Consider the following 25,640-nt stretch of genomic DNA (forward strand, 5'->3'; position numbering starts at 1 on the left):
TTTAGTTCAGTTTTATTTTCCACTGTAACGGTTTTCGAATGATACATCATGCAGTCTGCCAGTGTATCCATCCATCTCTGATAGGATTTTAGAAGGAAGATAAAAGACTTATCTCCACGGGATGGGGGAAGGAGGGTTCAGATCTGCTATCAAGAGTTTAATACATTTCAGCATCGTTTGATGCAATGGCAAAAAATTTCCCCTTGTTACCAGCAAAACGTGTCCACAATTTATTTTTTCCTAAATTGAACACTACTGTAAAGATACATAGAGCCCAGAGAATACACATCTGCAGTACACGTTACACACTTTACAAACTAGACATGTATAATTCTACAGAATGCCTCAACCCCCGTGGTTCTCCCACAACCAAAAGTGTTTCAATGGACAAGATTGTGAGAGCGAGAGAGGAACTGGCGGAGTGGTGTTCCATCCTGCACGGCGGACGTTCTCCAGTGCACTTGGCAGTTCAGACAGGCACAGTGAAGACAAAAACCAAAGCAAGGGCAGCTTAAGATTATCCTGCCAATTTGTTTTTGGGTTCCTTCTGTTTCCAATTGAGATGCACTTCCTTCGCGCTTACACAAAGTCCTCCTCCTCCATAGAAATTTGATCAGCCTTTTCCTTCTGGACCCTCATCACCATTTGGGTTTAATACCCATTTATCCAAATGAAACAATGCTTAGCTTAAAATTCTTTATTTCCTATATTTCCAAGTCTTATTTGTCAAAATTTCAGGCAAATGCGCATCTTAGTCCACTAGGCTTCATAAAATGAAATTTAAAAGTTATTCATAAGGCAGAAATTATTTTAATAAAGGTCTTTTCGTGACTTAGTTTTCAGTATATTCAGGATAATCCACTCTCACCCTTGTTGAGTAAAATACAAACTTAAAAATGCACCAGCCGAGATCTTTCCAGGTTTAACACTTTCCTTGCTTTTGAGCAAACAAGTCAATGAAATGTGAACTGAAGGACAAACACAAGATATTTGAACATATCATTAAGAGAAGCTCAAGTGAGCAGGAAATACTTTTTAATTACTAGCGCAAAGAACAATATGCACTTTAGTTCCACCTGGAGTACGCTTTCCATTTGGGAATGGTATTCCCACCAAAATTTGCCCCATGCAATGACATCAGAGATGTGAAATTTAATTTGCGCTACACAAATCACAACTTTAAAATTAGCCTGGAATAAATAGAACACACCATTCAAAGAGCAAAGAAAGCAAGGTAGCGTTGAGCAGTGGAAACAGCACGAGACAGGTTTTGGTGTCTGCAGAGCAGAGGTGTGGGTTTCATTTCCATGTATAAAATGTGTAAGACTTAAAAACGGTACAAAAGTTGAATATACAATACACAATACAAACGTAAGTCGCCTAATTAAAATAGGCTTACAAACCAAGAATCTGTATTTGGGCAGAGTAAATTCAATTGATAGGATTAATGATTTCCAATTGAATTAACTATTTTCTGTACTTTTTGAGAATTTTAGCCTCGGACATCTTTTCAGTGTTTCAGTTACAGAAAGCCCTCCTAGTCTCGATGTAAAAGTTAACTTGGAGAATCTTACATTGGTTTAGCTCGGTGAACTGACTGGCTGATCAGCACCAGCACAATTAAGAGATGTCAAAGCTAACTTATTACTCAAGCTGAAGCAAGCCGTCTAAACGCAACTAATGGTGATGCTGTGAGGAACTGAACACATTTTTAAGCTAATGCTGCATCCACACTGTAATTCCATACTGAGCTTTGAGTTCGAGAGACAGAACTGAAGTTTTACCACAGTACAAAATCTCTGACAGTAATATAGTTTGGTACCTTTTCCAAGACAACCGGTTTAGAACCAAAACAAAAGGATCATTAGTTCATAGTAGAAATTTCAGCTCTGAACAGCTGATAAGATAGCACAGAGTAGTTCTGAATTAGCAGTTTTATTAAAGATTGCATATGGCAAGTTCACAGTTCATTCTTCTGGCAGTGCACATGCACATGAAGAAAGAAAATATAAAACTTTGAAAAATACAAAATAAATTAAATACATGCAAATTTGCAACTTCATTAAATAGTTTTTAGCAAAAATGCTCCCCCAAATAGTGCAACATTAAAAAAAACCCAGTTAAATTAAGTCCAACTTACTTTGCAACAACCTAAGTAGTTTCAGTAGAAAAAAAAAATCACCTAAAGTCAATTCACAATCTTTCAAAACGCTCTACGGTAACTAAATAGTCTTACGTCTACTGACAAATATGTTCAGAAATGAAAAGAAAAAAAAATCAATCTCAAATTAAATAGCAAATGTCTGCAAAACAGGACACGATGGCTATGCTCGGCCATAACCTTCCTAGAACCCACGCTTCGGTCGGAGGCCACGCCGCATGCTATGCACAGCTGAACAGGGAGGAGATGTGTGTGGCACAGAAGCGGGAGGCAGGGAGGAGGAGCAGCAACTTCTGCCTGCCAGTGGAACCTTCCCAGAACGATTCCAGTGCCCCCTTGCTGAGAAGATGGAAACCTTCTGTCTGGCACGAAAGAGAGATCCAAGAAAGGCAGGCGGTCTCATCCTTACCTCCGTGAGCACAAGCGTACCGTCCCTGGGACGACTTGCGTACTGTAACTTAGACATTCGTTTCCCCTTGCAATACGCTCTTCTCCTCCTCACAAACGTATTCCCAAATTTGGTCTGCACAGGAGAGCTCAAGCACATAACTCTCGCCTCCTTTTGGACTCTCTCTATAATATTTTAAGGTAGGGTCAGGGGTTTAAGGGATTTTGTTGTTTGTTTCTTTAAGGTCGCATCTGTTCTGGCAGGGACTGTTCACTCCAATATCTGAATTCCAGTGCGAACAGATCGGGGCTTGCCAAAGGCATGGGGAAGGGGGGAAGGGAGGGGATGCTTGTCGGCTTTTCTGAGACCAGATTTCCACAGCATCCTGAAAGCCTTCGAAACTTCATCAAGATCAATGCTCACTAACACGTGGCTAGCCATCACATTCCAGGAAAACCCATCACCGTAGGAAGAGCTACAAGCAGATCGGATCTTAATTTTTAAGATAGGTCACACAGATATATTCCTGTAACTACCAAACTTCAAAAATCTAGATCTATACTAACAGATTTCTCTGCATCCCGTTTGATCTTTACCAGGTACTGCAATAAAGGTTATTTTATACAGTCCAAAGATTTTATCAGGATATTACAAATGGTTCTTTGGGGAAATTTACTTCTGAAAATGTAAGCAGTAAAATTAAACCATATAGCAGCACATTTTCATCCCCTAAAAATATAAAATAATATGTATATTATACAGTAAATCAGTCATGACAGAGCACAATCACCTGCCTTTGATGGCACTTGGTCATTGAATAATTAATTTTTTGATGCCAGAAGTCGGGATTTACTGATGCAACAGAGGACTTCGAAAAAGCATCAGTCTGAGTGTAGAAGCCCCAACCTAACCAGCGCCAAGGGGTCAAACGCAGTCAGTGAGAGATTCTGAGTGGCAGACTTCCTATCGTTACTTAGATGGTTATGTTAAATACATTGTACAAGTATCTGTAGAAGAGTTGCACTGAACACTTCTGTACACGTGGAGATCCTACGAAGCTCAAAATACCTGGGACCAGTGCATTGCAGATGGCTGTAGGAAGCGCAGGATGAAGAGGAAGTGGATCGGGTTGGAGAGGGGACAAAAAGAAACTAGTGACTTAATGACAGTCCTTAACATGCTAAGTGGAATTGACCTGTCAAGAGAGAGCAAGAAAGGGAACGATAATTAGTGGATGTTTGAGATTAGAAAGCAGATATGAAAGCAATCAATCGATAACTACACTCCACAGAATTCCAAGACACACCAAATCAAGAGCCACCATAACAGCAGAAATGAGTCACATCAAATGGGTTTAACAATTCATGAATGACAGTCTAGATTACCAAGTCTTGGAGAGGAGTTTTGTCACATCTACCTTTAAAGTTTCCAGCACACAAACTGGCACAGTCACAATGAAACAATTCCCCTGATGCAATTCCTTCTTTGCCACCTGTAGCACAGCATCCTGTCCTAGCTAAACACACCCCTAAGCACTATCGAGAGAGAGGTCTCTCTTCTGTTTTCCTTTCATAGAATCATAGAATAGTTTGGGTTGGAAGGGACCTTAAAGATCATCCAGTTCCAACCCCCCTGCCATGGGCAGGGACACCTCCCACTGGCTCAGGGGCTCCAAGCCCCATCCAACCTGGCCTGGAACCCCTCCAGGGATGGGGCAGCCCCCACTGCTCTGGGCACCCTGGGCCAGTGTCTCACCACTCTCATGGTGAAGAAATTCTTCCTTATGTTTAGTCTAAATCTGCCCCTCTCCAGTTTATCCCCATTGCCCCTCATCCTGTCCCCACAAACCTGAGTGAACAGCCCCTCTCCAGCTTTCTTGGAGCCCCTACAGGTACTGGAAGGTCACTATAAGGTCTCCTTGGAGCCTTCTCTTCTCCAGACTGAACAACCCCAACTCTCTCAGCCTGTCCTCAGACGGGAGATGCTCCAGCCCTCTGATCATCTTTGTAGCCTCCTCTGGACCCATTCCAACAACTCTATATCCTTCCTATGTTGAGGATTCCAAAACTGGACATCTTTCTCTTCCCTTAATGGGATGCTTCTCTCCACTGGTCAGCACTGGGATTGGCTGAAGAGCAGATGTGTGCACATCTTACATAACCAATAGGAAAATAATTGCAAAATAATTAGCAAATTAATTCTAAAATGAAAGTATGAAAAAGTAAAAGCCCAAAACAATCCTGTTTGATATGGATGGTCTTGCAGGTTCCTTCTAGCCCAAACCATTCTATGATTCTATGATGTCTCCTGACAGGTGCTTTCCTGATATATACACACACAGGCACATATATATGTGTGCTTACAGAAATATATGAAAACATTTTATACATAAAAAGTTGATAATATACTAGAAAAACAGGTTATATTATCTTATATAATGTATATGCATATTATAGAGGCATCTCACTCAATAATTTAATATAATTCCACCAGAAGCAAAGTTCAAGGCCTGTTATCAAGTGATTTAAGCTTGATTATAAAACATCTGAAATACAAACTTTTAAAAACTCTTGAGTTTGAATTTTCCCCCTCTCCCCCCATTCCTCATCAGCCACATAGGAAGCACCATGTCAGTAACATGGTTTAATTAGCTAATACAAAGAGATTTGTTTTCCCTAATTAAGCAGTTTCTCATAGTTATTAAAGAAAACCCTTGTCTATATTCAAGATCAAGTCATAAAAATAAATACATAAATATCAATTCATCAGTGTTTTGAAATTTACCCTAAATTAACAATGAGAATGGTAGTTAGCTCCTAATTGTCATCCTTATTAACACCTTAAAGGAAACCAGCATGGTTATTAATGTACGCATCTTATTGGCTTGATGAGCTGTGGTCTCGCTAGATTAAACAGTTACTCATCCTGCTCAAGGATGGGGAGGTGCTGGGAACATACCAGAGACTTCAGGATAAGGGAAATGCCCACAAGAGCCTGATGCTCAGCGTATTTCACAAATGCAGATGGCAGTGCAGGTTGCTTTAATCCCTTCAGCACACCAGGATGGAGCATCACTGCCATTGTCAGCGTATCGTCATGTCAGTCATAGAATCATAGAATAGTTTGGGTCGGAAGGGACCTTAAAGATCATCCAGTTCCAACCCCCCTGTCATAGGCAGGGACACCTCCCACTGGATCAGGCTGCCCAAGGACCATCCAACCTGGCCTTGAACACCTCCAGGGATGGGGCAACCACAACTTCCACAACCTGGGCCAGTGTTTCACCACTCTCATGGTGAAGAAATTCTTCCTAAGGTCTAGTCTAAATCTGCCCCTCTCCAGTTTGTATGCATTCCCCCTCGTCCTATCCCCACAAGCCTTCATGAATAGCCCCTCCCCAGCTTTCCTGTAGGCCTTCCAGGTACTGGAAGGTTACTATAAGATCTCCTCAGAGCCTTCTCTTCTCCAGGCTGAACAACCCCAACTCTCTCAGCCTGTCCTCTTAGGGAAGGTGCTCCAGTCCTCCGATCATCTTTGTAGCCTCCCCTCTGGATGATGGCTGGAGAGCATCCTCCCACCTGCAGTTCCATCCTGGCCAAAGATGTTGTGAAAATGGTGACAGCAAACCTAGAAGTTCGCATGCAGCACCTGACGTGCTTCCCAACAAAGCCTCTCAAGTGCTGAGTGCTATCATTCATGTTTTCCCTGAGCCCCAACCTCAGCTACATCCAAGCTCAGCTTATGCCGCTCTGTTACCTGTGTGCAGGGCCAGGTGAGGTCCAAGGTGTAATTAGAGCAGAATCAAAGATGATCTCTACTCCATCTGGAGAAAGTTCTTATGAAATCATGAGCTGCAGAAGCATGGCACCACCATGGCTCACCTCTCCATGAACAACCTGAGGAACAGGAACCCAAGGAACAGGACCTGTGCCCTCCAGACAGGGTGCAGAGGGGTTCTGAGCAGGTCCCTTTCATGAATTTGAGGACAGAACTTCAAAATGAGCTGATGTGTATGCACTGACATTGATTTAGCCACATATTTTAAACATGACAATGAATTCAACGTAGATTTCTACCACCTGATGCATTTTTCCCATTGTCTACTTCAATCCAGCAGTTACTAACCAGCACGCTGCAAGGGACATTCACGTTTGCTCAGACACTGCCTTTATGCTTACTGCATTTCTAAAACTTAATATTATAATGTATTTTCTTTAATTATCTCGAGAAAAATGTATAAAACTAGATTGTGCACAGTGACTTTGATAACTTTGTGCCAGTTTTGGCCTAAACTTTGTAGGGCAGCAGGAGACAGAGTCAAAACCATTTGTGTTTGGTGTTTTTGTTCACATCTAAAGCAAAACACATACTGCAGTGTTTACTTTTTTAATTCCTGGTATGATTTGAAAGAAACTTTAATACAGACATTTTTTGAAACCGGCACTGTGTGTGGTTACATTTAGAAACCACACAATGTACAACTAAGCTCTGTGGTTGGCAGAGAAATGAGTGTACAACCATCCCCAGGACATGACGGGCAGCTACACACACATGGGGAATATTGTTCTTTAATGCTTTGTCAAAATTCTTCTCTCCACAAAACTCAAAACCTTTGTAAAATTTGCACTGAAGAATGTATTTTGACTATTTTTATTAAACCAGAAAAGATTAAACATAAAATCATAGAATCATGGAATGGCTTAGTGTGGAAGGGACCTCAAAGCCCATCCAGTTCCAACCCGGCTGCCACCGGCAGGGACACCTCCCACTGGATCAGGGGCTTCAAGCCCCATCCAACCTGGCCTGGAACCCCTCCAGGGATGGGGCAGCCACCACTGCTCTGGGCAACCTGGGCCAGGGCCTCCCCACCTGAACAGCAAAACATTTCTTCCTTATATCCGGTCCAAATCTCCCTTATTTTAGTTTAAAACCACCACCCCTTGTCCTATCCCTGCACTCCCTGATCCAGAGCCCCTTCCCAGCTTTCCTGGAGTCCCTTTCAGCACTGGAAGCTGCTCTGAGGTCTCCTTGGAGCCTTCTCTTCTCCAGGCTGAACAACTCCAACTCTCTCAGCCTGTCTAATTTCACAGCAGATGGTCTATTAAAAGCCCACCCAGTTTAGGCAGGTAGCAGCTTTTTTTTCCCCACAGAGCAGCTGCTATGATACACAATGAAAATATTCTATGTGCCTCTGTATCGCACTCTTTTCCCTTTGTTCTTCCACAGAGGTGGGAATGCAATGAAATAGAAAGGCAGAGGCTATCTTGCCTGTGAGACAGAAAAGCCAATTTCAGTTTAGAATGAAATAATGCACAAAAACACTCAGCAAAGACTTGCCCTGATTCATCCACGGCACAAATATGTTGCTTGCAGCTAGAGGGTTTATGGAAAACACAACGAAGAGAAACAATCCGCACAACACAATAACAGCTTGAGTGCGACGTGATGGATGGTTTGCATGCGTGCATGACATGAAATGGTCGCAAAAAAAAAAAAGAAAGAGAAAAAACCAGCCAGGAATGCCGAGTGCCTAAAGGAAACCACGTACTCTCAGAAATGAGTCACAAGACAGTTAGTTCTCAAGGAGAGAAAAAAAGCTAAACTTCAATGGACATCTTCACAGTCTACTGTCTGTTTTTCACAGTCACTCACTACTATCCATCTCTTAGTGTGCTTGTAATGTAAAGCTGGCATCTAAAATAAAAGCAGGTGTGAAATATCTCAGAAATAATGAGCATTTAAAGAAATAGAATCATAGAACCGCTTGGTTGGAAAAGACCTTTGAGATAAGCGAGTCCAACTGTACCTGTCCACTACTAAACCAGATCCCTGAGCACTTCATCCACCCATCTTTTAAACACCTCCGGAGTTGGTGACTCCACCACCTTCCTGGGCAGCCTCTGCCCGTGCCTGAGTGTCCTTTTGGTGGAGAAACATTTTCTGATGTCTAAACTGAACCTGCCCTGGTGCAACTTGAGGCCATTTCCTCCCATCCTATCACCTGTCACTTGGGAGAAGAGACGGGCACCCATCCTCCTACAACCTCCTTTCAGGCAGTTGTAGACAGTGATGAGGTCTCCCCTCAGCCTCCTCTTCTCCAGGCTAAACAGCCCCAGCTCCCTCAGCTGTCTCTCATAACCCGTGTTCTCCAGCCCCTTCTCCAGCTCCGTTCCCTTCTCCAGAGGCGCTCCAGCCCCTCAGTGTCCTTCTTGTACTGAAGGGCTCAAAACTGAACCCAGGATTCAAGGTGTGGCCTCACCAATGCCAAGTCCAGGGGCAAACCCACTTCCCTGGTCCTGCTGGCCACGCTGTTTCTTAGGGAGGCCAGGATGCCATTGGCCTTCGTGGCCATCTGGGCCACCGCTGGCTCATGTTCAGCTACTGTCAACCAACACCCCCAGGTCCTTCTCCGCCAGGCAGCTTTCCAGCTGCTCTTCCCCAAGCCTGGAGAGCTGCATGGGGTTGTAATAACAAACGGGAGGGTAGGGGACATGAAGCAGTTCCATGGGAATACTCTGCTCATCTTGCAGGATGAGATTTTTGCTTAGGAGAAACCCTCAAGCCCTTGCTATTACAGTAAAATATTTACTTCTTTTCTTCTGAAGAGAGCTGAATAGGAGCACAAAGCAAAAGATACAAGATTAAGGTTTGCCAGCTTGCGACACTCAAATTGGGAGTGCTCTGTGCGGCTGCCATTACAGCTGCTCTACCCTTGTGCCAGGCTGGAATATCACAACATGGAAACATATTCCATATAGAAAGCACAAAGTTATATTGGCAGAAGGAACCTCTGGAACTCTATTTTTACTACATGAGTTTGACACCTCTATGTGTGAATTTCCATATAGATATACCAGAGCATTTCAGTTTATTAAAAAAGTTTAAGTGCTAAGTAATTAAAATAAAAACTCTCAGCAGCAGCTTGCAAAGCATTCTAACGAGGCACTTCTCACTTAAATTACTGGGTTTCACAGTTAAATTATCAGCAAACAAATCCTACTCAACTAGAAAAATACATCATGGCTCTTCTAAAAGAAACACTGAAATATAAGAGAACTGGGTGACGAGTGAAAGAACACGAGTAAGTTACTTTGGTCTTACTTCTTGTCTATTTGGTGTTGTGATAGTAGCTGGAGTTTGACATCCCTCCCCCTCGGATGGCATGGACAGCCGTTGGAGAAGACGCTGGGTAATGACCAGGGCGGATGGGCTTGGCTGCAGAGGAAAAGCAGGAAACCAAACAAGACATTTAGCATTCACACAAGGTTTTCTACCTCATCTTCACCTCTAGTACAAACCTGTTTTTCCCAAACGAGGAGCTGTGCTTGGCAGAGCAGCCTGTAATCTAGCTCTGCGGAACACAGCATTCCTGTATCTTGGCCAACTACAAATACATCCCTGTTCTGTTTGTGACAGAGCCATTTAACCATCCCATGCACGCCTCTCATCTCTGCAAAGATTAGGGGCTGTCTGCGTACCAGAGGAAAGTCACAACCCACTGATGTGCTCTCTATGGATTATTTACATCATTCCAGAGGATGGTGAGATCAGCGGCTTTCTAGAGCACACAGGAAACTCTGTGCTGCTTAATTCTCCCTCAGGTTTTAAGACACCAATATCGGCACCACCATTCAAAACATTATTCTCCTACTTTAGCAACTCCAACAAATGCAAAACCCGCCCCATCGCAAACACCATTCGATATCGCGCGTGCACTCAGATTGCCCCACATCAAGCACCAGCACTACATAGGAAGATTTTTGACTCTCCACAGCCCAAATCAAATCACAAGAAGGAGGAATCAGGGAAAAAGAGAAGAAAGGACAAGGTCCAGAAAGGCAAAGAAAGCTTGGAAACAGGAGACTACATGGCGGGGGCAGGGGGGGGGAGGAAGAAAGTGAGAGATTAATTTAAAGAGACAAGTTTTCAGGTCAGTAGAAGGGCACACAAGACCCATTATGCCATTTATTTTCTGAGTTAAATAGCAGAGGCACTTTAAACTTTAGGTGGGGCAGATTCTATTAAAAAGTGAAGCCTTTGAAGATTCCTGTGCAGCCGAGAAGCAGAGCATGTGGTTTGTCCTAGACTGCTGCTTTCAAAGCTCTCTCTATTTAAACACGAGCAAACAAACCAACCATGAAGTATGTGAGCAACCACTAACCCTTTAGCTCCATGTCCTTACCAATTTGAGCAGAGTGTGCTCTCCGTGCCATGTTTTTGGCTCTCACGGCCTCCTTAATGCGATCCACCTCCTGCTGGTACCGCTTGCGGTCTCGCATGGCGTTCTCCTTGGCCTCCTTCAGTGCGCTCTCCAGGGCCTTAACTCTCTCTGCCGTAGCTCGAAGTCGTTTTTCCAGCTTAGGAAGCTCACAACGAAGATCTGCATTATCACGTACCAACTGCAAGAAAAGAAATGTCAAAAATCTCCTATGAGAGAGTTTATTCCATTCAACAGAATCTCACCCTGAAGGGCAAGGGTGACAAACCCTTTCCAGACTTAAGAGCAACTGCAGCGGAATCTGCACTTCTTCAGAACATAGAAATAGCATTTCGCAAATACTCAAATCACCTCGTTATTTCAGAACAGTAAAGCTTACAGACAACACTGGGTATCATAAAAAATTCATCATCTCCAGTGTTATGGCATGCTTACCTACTTGTTCCCTCCTCAAGCATGCAGAGGAACTAGAAACTTCAATGCCTAGAAATCACTCTAAAGCCTGTAGGTATAAGTGTGATAATATACACAACTTTGAATTCACACACTTCCTCAATTAAATATGAACCTGAGCAAGGTCTATAAATTATCAGAATAACATCTGGCTTTACATGGAACAACAAGAGAGAGAATTGATTTGTTGATAAATAAAAACCCAAAGCAAACAGATAGAAAATCCAGTACAATTTCTACTGAACAGATCACATTACTGCTAGAATTCAACAGAAAACTTTTCCAAATTCTTCCTTTTCTGGAATGAAGGGAACAAAGTGGTTTAACTACCACATTAATCATACGGGAAAGCAACAGCACATACTAACATTCACACGTTGTTTGACAATCAGAATGCTTTACACCTGCCAGTCCAGGCTTAGTGCCAAAAGAACACAAAGCTAAAAAAAAAAAGTGCCACAAAGTGGTTTTTCTGCATGTGCTGAACCCTTGTTCTAACAAAGAGATATGAAATAAGAGCAGGATGATACCACGTTCCGGTCAAGGCCAGTGTAATTTCCCCCCCTAAGTTTCTTCTGAGACGTGGACTCCTAGCTGCTTTTGAGTAAACACATGCTAATGAGAGCTATAAAAATCCATATCTGAAAACCCAGCAGATGTGTGAATTGAGGGGAAAAAAAGGCAAAACAGTAAAAGGAAAAACATTCCTAACATGTCCCGATTTCCTCATTTAGAAACTAGGTCTTTATACCATCTGTTCCCTGGGAATCTCAAAATGCTCAACCTTAGCGGACGCTTGTCACAGTCCAGCACCACTTGCTTTTTAGGCACTTCCACAGGAATAAATAAAGCAAATCTCAGAGAGCGCTGTGTCTCACTAATAAGGGGTGTAGAAAACGGCACGGGAGAATACTATGTCGCTATTCAAAACTGAAATCAAAAGGATCTTTACTATTCTGCGCTCTGCACCTGAATAGTGGGGGACAGTTCAGACATAAGGACATCTGACATCAGGGTAAAACACAGAATTACAGGCAGAAATGATCCAGTTTTACCTAACTAGGGGCTGCCTAGATACACACACACCCCCCCATGATAAATCCACACTTCCAGTAAGCAAAAGATAAGGCTCTTTCCTTGACATATACCCAAAATGATTCCCTACCACACATCCTCCCCACCTCCACTTGCAAGGCAAGTACCTAGAGTGAAGGGCTTTCTATCGCCCTTGTCTCTCTGAGCAGCAGAATTGCAAAGGAAATGGGAACTCCACAAAAGAGGGAGGAGACGGAGATGGACGTGCCCAGAAATGGCCAAATTTAGCATCCTGGAGAGGTACCAGCCCTTAACCTGCCCAGAAAACCTTCCTTTGCTTGCTTACTCTGCTTGTTGACACCACTTTAAGTCACCTCCAAGGGTGCCTTAAGAAGCTTTAGACCAGGAGTCAAATCTGGAGATACACAATCTGTCTAGAAACCAGCAATGAGTACACAAAGTAGTAACAAACAATTCACTCTGAGTTTTATGCATTACACCCATACAGTGACAACTACTCTTGCCAAAACTGCTGGAGTCATAGTTGAGAAAACCTTCAACTATTTTCTTTTTAAACATAAAAAAGTGTATCATTCTTAAAAAAAAAATGTAATTTGTGATGCTAGAGAACAGTGACACACAGAAAGTTTTTCTAAAAGCTGAATTTTCAGAAGCAATTGCTATTAATCAATGAAAAACAGACAAAAGACTTTAATAGTCACTAGGCACCAGCAGGCAAGCGGAGCCCCTACCTGTTTGTGAACCTTTGTAAGCTGTTCCAGGTTGTTCTCAAGAAAGGAAATTTTCTGCTTCTGCGCGGCGCTTCCACCCCCGTCGTCGCTGTCAAGTTCAACGCTCTGCACAGGGAGACGCAGCAGTCAGCAAAGCCCAGCAGAAACTCAAGAGGAAGCTCAGGTCTTTTGTGAATTTGAGCTTCCCAAAGGCAGAAAAGTCTTCCAGAGACCCAAATTAAAGAGAATTTATTTTACCTGTTCATTTGATTTTTAAAAGCTATGTTTCTCACTACACAAAACATACATTGGAGAAACTGGGGGTTCGGTTTCAGAGCACCACAAAGTGAATATTGCAATAAAGCAAGTCACACGGATTTTTTTTTTGTTTTTCCAGTTCATATAAAAGTTACACTGAAGTCTATTAAGTGTGCAATAGCACTATGCCTAAAAAAAATCAATGTACCTGAGTTAAAAAATACTTTATTGCTATAAAGTAGTGCCAGAAAAGAGCACAGTATCTGTGAAGTGCAGTAAAGCACAATAAAAGGAGGTATGCCTTTATTCTGACTGAATAGGGGGATCCTGAATAGAAAAAATAATATATTTTAGTGGGGGAAAACCCCTTTTCCCCTCTTTTTTCCACACCTGGGAGACATCTTTATGCAATATGAGGTTTCAACCCTAAAGAAAAAAGTATAAAAACTCTTCCCAAAATTACTCTAAAGGACTGAAAAGCATTCCAAAGCCTCTGACTATTTATGCAGCTCTGACTCTTCTTCAAGAGTTAAAAATACATTATTTTTGCCAAACAATAGTTTTGCCAGGAAAAAGCTGACTAGCCACAAGCTCACAGAAAGAAAGGGCTGCAGCAATCAGTGTAGCATGGATCAGTGCAAGTTACACCAAATAATTTCTGGTACTCATTAATATCATCTCTGAGAATTTTGTAACTGAACTGGATTGGTTTATTTCATTTTGCTGTTTAATATCTTCATCAATGATATAGACAGTGAGATCGAGGGCACGCTCAACAAGTTTGCAGATGACACCAGGCTGAGCGGAGCATTTGTCACACCAAAAGGATGGGATGGCATCCAGAGGGACCTGGACAGGCTGGAGAAGTGGGGCTGGGAGAACCTCAGGAGGTTCAACAAGGCCAAGGGCAAAGTCCTACACCTGGGTTGGGGCAATCTGCTGTTCCAATACAGGATGGAGGATGATGTGATTGAGAGCAGCCCTGCGGTGAAGGGCTTGGGGTGTTGGTCGATAAGAAGCTCAACGTGAGCCGGGAATGTGCACTCACAGCCCAGAAACCAACCGTGTCCTGGGCTGCATCCAAAGCAGTGAGGCCAGCAGGGAGGGAGGGGATTCTGCCTCTCTCTTCTTCTCTTTTGAGATCTCATCTGGAGTATTGTGTCCGGTTCTGGAATCCTCAACATAAGAAGGAGGTGGAGCTGTTGGAACAGGTCCAGAGGAGCCTACAAAGATGATCAGAGGGCTGGAGCACCTCCCATATGAGGACAGGCTGAGAGAGTTGGGGTTGTTCAGCTTGGAGAAGAGAAGGCTCCAAGGAGACCTTATAGTGACTTTCCAGTACCTGAAGGGGCTCCAAGAAAGCTGGGGAGGGGGTGTTCACTCAGGCTTGCGGGGATAGGATGAGGGACAATGCGTATAAACTGGAGAGGGGCAGATTTAGACTGGACATAAGGAGGAATCCCTTCACTCTGAGGGTGGTGAGGCCCTGGCCCAGGTTGCCCAGGGAAGCTGTGGCTGCCCCATCCCTGGAGGTGTTCAAGGCCAGTTTGGATGGGGCCTTGGGCAGCCTGATCCAGTGGGATGTCCCTGCCCATGGCAGGGGGGTTGGAACTGGATGATCTTTAAGGTCCCTTCCAACCCTAACTATTCTATGATTCCATGATTTCCCTTTGCCACCAAGCTTTGTCCTTAACAAACTAAGACTAAGTAAAAGCTCATAAACACTGGAACAGTTTTAATCTCATTACTCACTGTTACTGAAAAAGACAATATCCCATTTTGTAAGAACATGCACGAAAAGCTTCCAATAAGTCTCCATACTGGAAAAAAAGAGAAGACTTTTGTTTAAGAGTCTGGTCTTACTTTTTTAACGCGGGTCGTGAGATCTTGCACAAACAGTTTGCGCAGGTTGTGAAGAGTCTGAAGTTCTCTTGCCTGGAATCAAAACAAAAAGGAACCAGTAAGGCATGGTAGAGACTCTGGTGTAAAAGTTCTCCTCGGATTTGAGTTGATAAGGTGACTGTTGTGTTTTACTGACAGATGTACCTGCCTGTAGGTACGCGCAGCTCACGGCAAGTCAGTGCCCACGCTGCTCCCCACTGAAGAGCTCTTCCATCTCCCAAGGTGTTCAGCACACCAAAGCTACTTTGGGAAATAGGTCGACTCTGTCTTAGAGTGTAGGAAAACAACAGCAGAAGCTGAAGTCTCACAAGTTGGTCCTGGTTACATACATCTAGTGACGTGAAAGAGCTCTGGATTCCCTCTCTAGCAAACCTGTTGGCCTGCTCTGTACGCTTACTCAGATGTTTAAGTGCTTTTTAAGCTTTGGCAAAGCCAGAGGCTTTCCTAGCTCTCTTCATATGCATCAGCTTCTCAGGCTTAGCGAAAGAACCGCTTGACTCCAGAGTGAAGGTGTGAGCGGAGAAGTGGCAGCCCTGCACCCACTCCCAGAAGGATGAAGCACTAATCCATTGGCAGGAAAGGAGACTGTGCAGACAGGCAGCTCACCCCAACCCCAGACTGCAAAGTCACACCAAAGAGAACTGTACTACCAAAGTTGGTGAGAGTAACCTGAGCTTTTCCATTTTATGCTTATCTGACATACTGCAATTTAAACGAACCGGCTGCACCGTGTCGACAAGCTTTTGAAATTGAATTTTTTATCTTTATCTCTCAGAAGAAAAAGGCAAAACTGCCTAGGAAATAAAAAGAAGCTTCCTTCATGGGGCTACTGGAAACCACACATGACAAGCAAAGCTGATGTACATATGAGTGATGTGGTACCCAGAAGAGGCACTGCCTGCAGAGCAGCTGAGATGTCCCCTTTGGGGTGCTGCCCCAGTAGACCTCCACCCCATAACTCCCTCCCACAAGTCCTCTTACTTTGCTTCCTCACCAGCCCAGAGCTGGGAAGAACAAGTCAAAGAAAAGGCAGCAGCTGTGGTTCAACCTAAACTGTTCTTCACCCCTTCCTTCTCAAAGGAACCATCCAAAGGACACGTGGCGCCCAATGTCCCCCCATACAAATGGGCAGAGATGAGCTGCTCTTTGGCCTTTGTCGGCTCATGTTTTCCTGTAATTCACTATGCTTGGTTTATAATTCCTGTCTCAGTAATTATTAGGACTCTAACAAAGTGAATAAAAATTTAATGTAAGATAGGTCCAAGATGTTTATTCAAAAATTAAAGCAAATACCATCTGGGTTTCTGCAAGCTGGTGGTACGGTACTGCCTAACTCTGGCTTCCAGCTGCCTTACGCATTTGTGTACAGGGCAAATCAAGTCTACACGCGAGCTCTATAAGTATCCAACGACTGCCGTTCATATCAGAAAGACTGGTTACACCTCACCCATGGAGGAGTTTATTTTAACAAGGCTTATGTCTGCGGGAGCCACCAGGAGCCAAAGCTGAAAGGACCTGAATGGTTCAGCTTCAGGTTTTTACAGGTAATGAACCCAACAGTTCCAGAGGCCACTGTAAGCTTGATTTTTAAAGCATCACACAGAGGAGAAAATGCTGGGTTTGAGTTTATAACTACGTTAACACCAGCGAAAAAAAATCACTATATGATGCTCCTCAACCAGCTATGGTTTGGACCAGTTTCTGTGATCTTGGAGAAAACTTGTGTTATTTTACAGATAGATAAAAATGCAGCTTCCAACAAAACTATGCAGCAACAGCTTCAAGCCTGAAGCCATCCATCATGGACTGCATTTTTAACATTGCGTGCACAAGATCATATTTCCTTGTAAGTTGTTACACCGGTCAAGTTAGAGGTGGGTATGTATCACTTAACTGAGCTGCACTGAGTTGTTCAGCCTGGGGAAGAGAAGGCTCCAAGAACATCTTGTGGTGACCTTCCAGTACCCAAAGGGGCTACAAGAAATCTGGGGATGGACTTTTTACAAAGACATGGAGTGATAGGAACAGGGGGAATGGTTTTAAATTGGAGAGGGGCAGATTTAGACTAGACATAAGGAGGAAATTCATCACAGTGAGGGTGGAGAGGGAGTGGAACAGGTTGTCCCGCGAAGTGGTGGCTGCTCCATCTCTGGAGGGGTTCAAGGCCAGGTTGGATGGGGCCTTGGGCAGCTTGATCTAGCAGGAAGTGTCCCTGCCCATGGCAGGCGGTTGGAATTAGATGATCTTTAAGGTCAGATCACTTATTCAGAGGAGACAATAATAACAGCCTTTCATCTTAAATTTTAAAATTGAATTTCATAATTTGGCAAAATGCACAAATTTAGCCTATTGTGATATAAATTGGTCATTTCCTTGGGCACAGACACAAGTGTTTGATAATACATCAGTAATAAGGCCTTGGGGGAGAAAAGCTCATTGAAGTGTAACGAAGACATACCACTGTTTCCTCCAGTCCCTTAAGATCTTCTCTTGCTTGCTCCCTTTTATCATTAAGCAGTCTGGAAAGATCACAATATTAAACACGAATGAAAAATGCTGCAGTCATGCAAGACACAGGAGAATCAATCAACATTCAGCTTGAGTAGAACATCCGCAGATGTGAGCAAATTGTACATCTCTGCAGCTGTAATTACGCTTCCAAAGATGCCAGCTTCTCACACGGAAAGGCTGCGCCACCATTTCCATGTTTTGTGTTCAAACACAAGATTTTTCTCTCTCATTTCCAGGAAAAGCTGGAATGTCAGATGTCTGATTTATTACCAGCCCAGCCCATCCAAACCTCACCTTCTTTCTTGTTTGTTTTTTTTGCTGTGCTTAAATAACTGGGGGATTTAACCCTCGCTATGATATTTCATAAAATCAAAGCTCTAAAACTAACTAACTAAATAAAAATCCTTTTTGAGAATTATCAAATACACCATTAAAAAGCACATAATGTAAAAATAAGGAATACTTGGTGATCATTTTAATGCTCTGTGTTGGCTCTCTTACTGAAGTGATATTTTTAGTGTGAATATTTTAACACAAACGCTTCTCAGCAGACATTTCCCATGGACACATAAAAACCCACTACATTCAAGGACACCAAATGAGAAAACTGTTGACTTACATGAGCTTTTCCAGTTTCATTTCTCTTTCCTGGTCCTCAATTTTTAATTTATCATAATCAGCACTGAGTTTCTCTTGTTCCAGTTGCAGCTTCTGGTTCATGCTGGAACGGGAAAGAAAAAGTCAGTCCAGCTCAGTCCTGAACCCCATAAAAGAGGGTGGGCACATCTCTGTAAACAGAACCGCGTTAGACAGAGAAAGTGAAGCTGTAACTCTCCAATGAGAAATTCTGAAAGAAATTAAGCTTAAAGAAATAGCTTCTATGCAAAAATATTGGCGAATTAAATACACTAGCTTGCTTCCTTTATCTTAAAAGGACCAAACTGTCCTTCCGATCTTTCTGTCCTGCTTCCTTATGTCTCTCATTTCCCTGTTATCAGTCTTTGGCCACACAATAAATATGAGGAAAGAAGAACACTATATTGGGATTGCCTAGATTTTATGAACAGTGATAAAAAGAATTGTCCGGGAGCAAAGAATGTCCTTTTTCAAGTGCTGGAGTACCTGACTAACAGTTACATTGCTGTGTTAGGAAGAAATATTAAAGGTGTGAAAATGGGACACATCTGAGTCTCCCTGACTCACAGGAAGCCTGGGGCAGCACGAATAGCTACAAGAGGCTCTGAATACCTTTATCTGTTCTCTTCCAGGCTTCTCTTGCCTACTGACCTGCAGGGGTAACATTATTATTCTTCTTCTCTAGATCTTTACGGACTTGTTAAAGCTCCACATAAAGAACTGGGCACTATAATCCCCTGCGCAAAGTAATTAGAGGGTTGGCTGCAGCACCTATGCTCTGCATAACACCAAAACATGTCGATATCAATTAAAACTAATAAAACCAACCCCAAAACATCCCTACTACAGCATCACAGAACAGGCACAGAGAAAGTGATGGAGCGAGTGAACATACTCTCTGATTTCATCAATTATTTTCTGCTTCTCTTCAATTTCATCCCTCAGCCTGGACAGCTGCTTCTGGTGGGCTTCCCTGTGGCTCTCCATCTGCTGCTCCAGGGCCTTCTGCAGAGGGCAAAAACCAGAGCCACACATGAAACCCAAATCAAGTAGCACACAGCTAAGTGTCCTACAGGTCAGCCAAGCCATCCTATCTTTCTGGATTTAAGTGAGGTTCATCAAATCAAGTTAATTCAGGAGTCTGCCTGGTAGATGTTTCCATGATTACAAACCCGTGCAGCTACTCATCCAAGCATTTAATTCAGATAGTTTTTAGCAACAGATGTACACCAATTTCTACTCATTTTCTTGCCATAACTACTGCATGTGAAAGCCAGAGCATTAGCACATCAGCTGCCAAGAATAACGCTGATTTTACCAGTCCTCTATTATTTCATCTGTTTATTCACCAAGAAAATTGGACAGCTACACCTGTGACAGAAGTGAAACCTGAATCACCCTCCCCATCTGAGAACTGCATACCCACAGCCCCGTTATTTAAATTCTAGATTAGCTCTATCTCAAGTAATAAGAAAAACTCAATGCATCCCTTTAGATTGTTAAGGAAAGATTTGCTTTTTTCCTTCCAAGTATAACTGTACAACTGTTTTAACAACTTCAATATTTTGTAATGGATAAAACTTTTGAAGCTGACAAACCTCTAGCTATATCCTTGTAAAACTGTATTTTTTCCTTTTCTGCAATTTGCAATTATTTCTAGGAGACAGTCAGAATTTGTGCCAAATTATTTGGGAAAGCAGCCTCTTTTTTATCAAATTTTTCAGTACCTAAGTTCTATTCACCCTTGTAGGTGACTACACTACTTCACAAATTGACTTTCAACAGAGCTCCAGCAGCAGAAAATCAGAAAAGCATAGAGGTGAAGCAATATAAATTTTCAATCATAAATAACAAAACTGTTCACAACTACGGATGCAGTATGTAGGCTCTTATATTTTAGTGCTCTGTTTGTGTGATTTGAGGCAGCCAAGCATCTGCGGTTCAGCAAACACAGTTTGCTCTTTGAAGCTGGCTCAGCTTACAAATGGCTCTCAGAAGATGCACTCCCCACCAGTGTTCAGACTAGAACTTACTTTTCCCATCATCTGGTCAACAACCTCAACACTAGCAAGTTCTCTAATTTCACGTTGCGAAGGCTGCTCAATTACATGATGTCAGGTTTTCTAACAGAGGCTGTAAGTGTTTTCTAAAACCACGCAAAGTGTACAGGAAGACAAAATTACACCCTAACTATCAGCTTAATGAACGATCACACTGAGAAATGCCCTCTAAAGTTGCAGCACACCATACCTTCATCTCCTCGGCGTCCTGAAGCCGGGTCAGATGCTCCTTCTCCTTATCCTGGAAACTGACTTCATGCATTTTTTCTGTTTAAAGTTGGAGACAGTTGAGAATTAACAGCACAGGCAGCCATTTAAAAACACAGTTCCTCTTATTGCCGGGGCAGCAGGATCACGGGAGGCAGCTTTGGAGGGGCAGGAACAGCCACGGTTTGCAGTACCCAAGCTGTGACCGTACTGCCCAAATCCTCTTTTTCTTTACTAACAGGCCACATGGTTTTCCACCCACCCAGCACCTTTCCAACCTACCCTTGTCTCCTTATAGAATCATGGAATGGTTTGGGTTGGAAGGGATCTCAAAGCCCATTCAGTCCCAACCCTCTGCCATGGGCAGGGACACCTCCCACTGGCTCAGGGGCTCCAAGCCCCATCCAACCTGGCCTGGAACCCCTCCAGGGATGGGGCATCACCACTGCTCTGGGCACCCTGGGCCAGGGCCTCCCCACCCTCAGCATGAAAAAATCGTTCTGAATCACAATTTTATGTCTTCGCTGCAAAATATTACACTAAGCAGACAATAAAATGTTGTAGGACTTCGTACATACAATACTGCAGCCAATACTGTTTTTTCTAAGATACAGCTGGTAATGAAGTGATGAGCACAAGATGCCCTCTTTTACCTTGAGCACGTAACTTGGCCAGTTCTTCATTGAGAGAGTCCTGTGACTCTTCCAGCTGCCTTCTCTTCTGCTCCATATTTTGCATGTAGTCTGTCAGGGACTTGATCTTTGCTTCATGCTTTAAAGAGAAGGGGAATGGCAATGAGATGTGAGTACCACAGCTTGTTACCTAGGAATTCAGGTACTGTCCTGCATAAAGGAAGAACAATAGAGATCTCTATGCATCCAGAGCTGATGACCACGAGAAAACAGAGCCAAAGATCTGAGAAGGAGCTAACAGATCAAAACAGACTGCGTTTTTGAAGGTTACACTTAGTAGCCCAAGACACATACTGGATGGCAGGGGCAGCAATACCAAGACATCATTGGATGCTTATGACTTCGTGTTAAACAAGCAGCAGCAGCTCTCCAAAACCAGCTGAACACGGGGCTTCTGAGGTGGCTTCCTGGATGCTTCAACCCGCAGAAGCTCGGATCAGATCGACCTCCCTCAGCCAGAAGCACGCAAGCAGCTGTTTTGCGAGTCAAGCCTTGATCTGCATTACTAAAGTAAGTTCCCGAGGAAAGGCAGCAGCACAGGTTGGCGGGATGACTTCCTTCAGTGGCCATGCCAGCCCAGGGGCTGCTTGAAGACACGATGAAAAGGATAGTTTTCATTTAGCATTCTTGGACAGCCCATATCCTCAGGACTTCAGCCTCCCTGAAACACTAAGTAGCACACTTCCAGCTATAGCTTTATTGAGCAGTACTTAATAAAGACATTCTGCTGCAGGAAAAGAGGCTATCCTTGCTCTAGGTTTTCTTAGGTTAACAGGTGAATGAAGTAGAGGAAACTGCATCACCTCCTTCCTTTCTCATGTCCACCTCCAGGCAGTTGAGCATGCTGAAGCAGCGAGCTGTCTCCTGCAGCGAGCTTCACTGCTTCTAACTGCCACGCACCACGAAGCCCTCCTACCGTCTGGGTTTCTATCACACACAGTAATGTTTTCTATAATGTATTATTTCATATATTACTGCCTAGTTATCTTGGTAGCATTCTAACAGACCAGGCAACGGGTGGCTCTCTGACTGTTTTGCTACTGAACCATACAATCACTGCTTCCTTTCTCTGGTTGCTTTTAAATTGAAGATGTTAGAATACAAATTCATGCTAAAGAAATTGCTCCGAGGAGGATTTTCACTATTCTGCCATAGACCACATGTTGAGAGCCACAGCAGGATGCAATCTTGCCACAGAATGTGCTGAAATACACTGAGGGGGAGGAATGGGAGAAGAAAGACAAAAACCCAAACAGACAAGAGAAACACCAGTCTGCTCCCTTAAGTCGCATTTCTCACTCCTAGCACACAAATTTCGCGTGGAAGGAGGTTGGGAAAGTCATCAGACCTTGCTGGAAAGGGACAAGGAAGGAACACACGTACTTGTGAGATGAGGAGCTGGCAAGCTGCAAGCTCCCTCTCACTGGCGTTCATCTTCCTGTTGGAGTCTATCTGGGCGCTCTCGAGCTGCTTGCTGCGGTTCACCAGAGACTTCACCTCAGACTTCATCTTGCTGATGTAGAGCCGCGCCATGGTGAACTCCTCCTCAATCACACCGTTCACATCTGCTAACTAAACACACAAAGATCACATGTGGTTCTTACAGGTAAGTCAATGCAAAGCAGTCTTCCTGCTGTGAAACTTGTTGAGAGCCACGACGCCTCTGTGAAAGCACAGCAGCGCTCCAGGAGTACCCACAGACCTCAGGTCACCTTTAAACATGTTTCAGCACTCTGTTTCTTACAGTCTTCACTGATAAGCCTCAAAAGTGAGAAATTAAGGCTTGCACTCGCAGTGTGCTGCATCAATTTAGTGGTTCGACACCTAAGGTAATCGTGCCCACCACCCATGTTTTGGTGAAACCTTCTTACATCACCAGCACACGAAATCTTCGTTATTTCAAGCAGTTAAAAGCTGAGAGGCAGTTTCAAAGTACTCCTTAAAGAAGTCTCCTCTTGAAGGGTTGTGCTTCTTCAATAAGGAGCTGTATGACAGATGTAGGTATAGAAAACCCACCCGGCAAGAGGAAAATAACCGCTCTCATCCCTAACTAGGAGTATCACTCTATTTATCGCTCATTTCCTTCCCTGGTTTAATGTGGTGCCTTTTATTTGCACGTTTTTCTCTTCATGATTTTTCTTCCATTACTTAATTCATGAAACCCACTGACAAGCTGTGAAGGTTCTCTTTCAGCAAGCATTTGGCTACCAATTTCACCTGCTTTTTTGCCTTTTTCCCAGCACCGCCGAGGGGAAGGAAACACGTGCTGTAGCTTCTCCCAACAGCCTAAAAACCGCAACTACTTTCCAAACCCTCAGTCTGGTCTGAAATTAAACACACTTTGAGAAGATGCTAATTGCCAACAAATTTGAAGTTCTTCTTCTGAAAGCTTGCCAATCTGGCCTTATTTACACCGACAGCTGTCCTGTAAAATGCTGACATCTTAGTTACTATAAAAATTTGTATCAAACGGACTCTGCCTCCATTTTCATAGCTTTCCTCCAATAGTTCCATCACAACGGCCAGCAGAGGCTGCTGTGACATCTAGCAAAGTCTGGTCTTGTCTGGCATCTGCAGAACCACACCAGACAACAGGGATCGCGGCCTCTGCAGTGCGAGCAGCCTGGAGCATCTGCTGATCTGAGGGGCCTTTAGCAGAATACCAGCAGCCCCCAGAGCCTCCAGCCGCACATACTCATCTTCACCTCTCACCTCTGACAAAGTTCATGTAAGCTCATCCCTCAAGAGCTGAAAAGTGAAGGAAAAGCAAGAAAATGGAGTGCGCTGCAAGTAAGATACATACTTCTTGAGAATTAATTTCTGAACCAGTTTTAGCAAGTGTTCTTTTTCACATAGTGCTGACATCTTATCTGGCCCTTTAAAGTCACCAGGAAAGTTTTCCAGGCCATGAAGAGTTTCCATCAGAGATGAGCCATGTAGCAATGTCTACACAAGTATCTTGTCTGAGGCTTAGCATTTTGTTCATCTACAACACAAGAAGGATGACAAAGCGAGTATCTACCTCCTCTACCGTGTCTGTAAACCAAAGAGACAGACAGGAGACAAATTTCAAAGCAAAGCCAGCCAGAATTTGCACCACTTCCAGGCATACCAAGGTTTCTGCTGGTTCAACCACCTTCGCCCCCATTCTTATCTCAGAAGGAAACAATCCTCTGCAATTTTTCCTCCCTAAGTGCATCGGTGAATGATGACTGACAAAAGTCAAGCTGGTCCTACCATTATGTCAATATTCATGTGGTATCCAGCACATAATTTGTGCTGGAAATCAGCACGTTTAAAGCAGCGTGGGTTCTTTGATGAAGCCAGCCACTGTCGAAAGGCAATAAACACCAGAAAGCACCGTTTCCATGCAGCTCTTTTCCCTCAGGCGCCATCAGTTCAGAACTCTGGCTTTGAGAACTCTTCACCCTCAGCTACACAACAGTTCTAGGACCAAATTCGAACAAAAAGGTAGCCACCCAGCAGCCAAATCTCACCAATAAAGATTCTTCAGATTCTGGGAACGCTGGATCATGCCAGCTAACGAAGGAGCAGGGCTACATGTGTATTGTTTGGGGGGAAACTCTGTCCCCCTCCCATTAACAAATGCATCAACACACAGATGGGCTGCATTCGTCTGTCCTCAAACACTGAGCGGGGAATAAATGTGGTGATTGTGTGCACAGACACTGACCATCTCTGACCCAGACAAAGGTCTCTTCAGTATTTTACTCTGTGCTCTATCCAGCATTTAAACAGCAGCTTCCTGGGAGAAGGGCTACTGTAGCATAGAACCATAGGCTGGTTTGGGTTAGAAGGGATCGTAAAGATCATCCAGTTCCAGCCCTCCCGCCACGGGCAGGGACACAAATACGTATCACACATATTCCACGTCAAGTGCGTTTGTATTGCAGGAGGTGTCCAGGGAGAAGGAATGCAGACAGTCAACTTACCGTTTTAACATCGTTAGTACCAATGATTCCTCCAATCTCCCCCAGGTCCTTAAGCAGCAAGTTCAAGATTTCCGTAGCTCTCTTCTTCTGGTGGTTACTGAGCTCCTGCAACTGGCTCAGCTCCCTCTGCGTTGCCGTCAGGGCACTCTGAAAAGGTTCAAAAGCAAGAATTACCCTCCTCACTGCAGACTGGGCATCGCTTCTCCTGCGATATCCAGTGTACCTGGCATTGTCTGGTATTTTCCTGAACACGCCGACTGGTTCGATGCGGTGACGCGAACCATTTCACCTTGCAGTAATCCACTTTCACAACTCACTTGCTAACGAGGCTACTTTAGATCTATTAAACGTAGTAAATCCTCTAAGAATCTTATTTGCATAATACGTGTCAGAGAAGGTTAATCACAGAGAAATAGGTATAGAAGGGTATAAAAC

General features: G+C 43.7%; 1 protein-coding gene across 1 annotated transcript in view; it reads right to left on the reverse strand.

The window, feature by feature from the left end:
• KIF5C (kinesin family member 5C) overlaps window positions 1–25,640 on the reverse strand; it is an 86,174-nt gene continuing 60,534 nt past the window's right edge. Inside the window, exons 15-26 of the mRNA XM_009560074.2 lie at window positions 25,206–25,352; window positions 22,636–22,824; window positions 21,214–21,331; window positions 20,544–20,620; window positions 19,189–19,298; window positions 18,277–18,378; window positions 17,605–17,665; window positions 15,108–15,179; window positions 13,008–13,112; window positions 10,732–10,948; window positions 9,651–9,764; window positions 1–3,744 (exon numbers count right to left, since the gene is read on the reverse strand). Coding sequence (XP_009558369.1) covers window positions 9,658–9,764; window positions 10,732–10,948; window positions 13,008–13,112; window positions 15,108–15,179; window positions 17,605–17,665; window positions 18,277–18,378; window positions 19,189–19,298; window positions 20,544–20,620; window positions 21,214–21,331; window positions 22,636–22,824; window positions 25,206–25,352 — 1,305 coding nt within the window. The 3' untranslated portion in view covers window positions 1–3,744; window positions 9,651–9,657. The remainder of the gene's footprint in view (window positions 3,745–9,650; window positions 9,765–10,731; window positions 10,949–13,007; window positions 13,113–15,107; window positions 15,180–17,604; window positions 17,666–18,276; window positions 18,379–19,188; window positions 19,299–20,543; window positions 20,621–21,213; window positions 21,332–22,635; window positions 22,825–25,205; window positions 25,353–25,640) is intronic.

Source organism: Cuculus canorus, chromosome 6 (assembly GCF_017976375.1).
Source record: "Cuculus canorus isolate bCucCan1 chromosome 6, bCucCan1.pri, whole genome shotgun sequence".
Classification (NCBI taxonomy): Eukaryota; Metazoa; Chordata; class Aves; order Cuculiformes; family Cuculidae; genus Cuculus; species Cuculus canorus.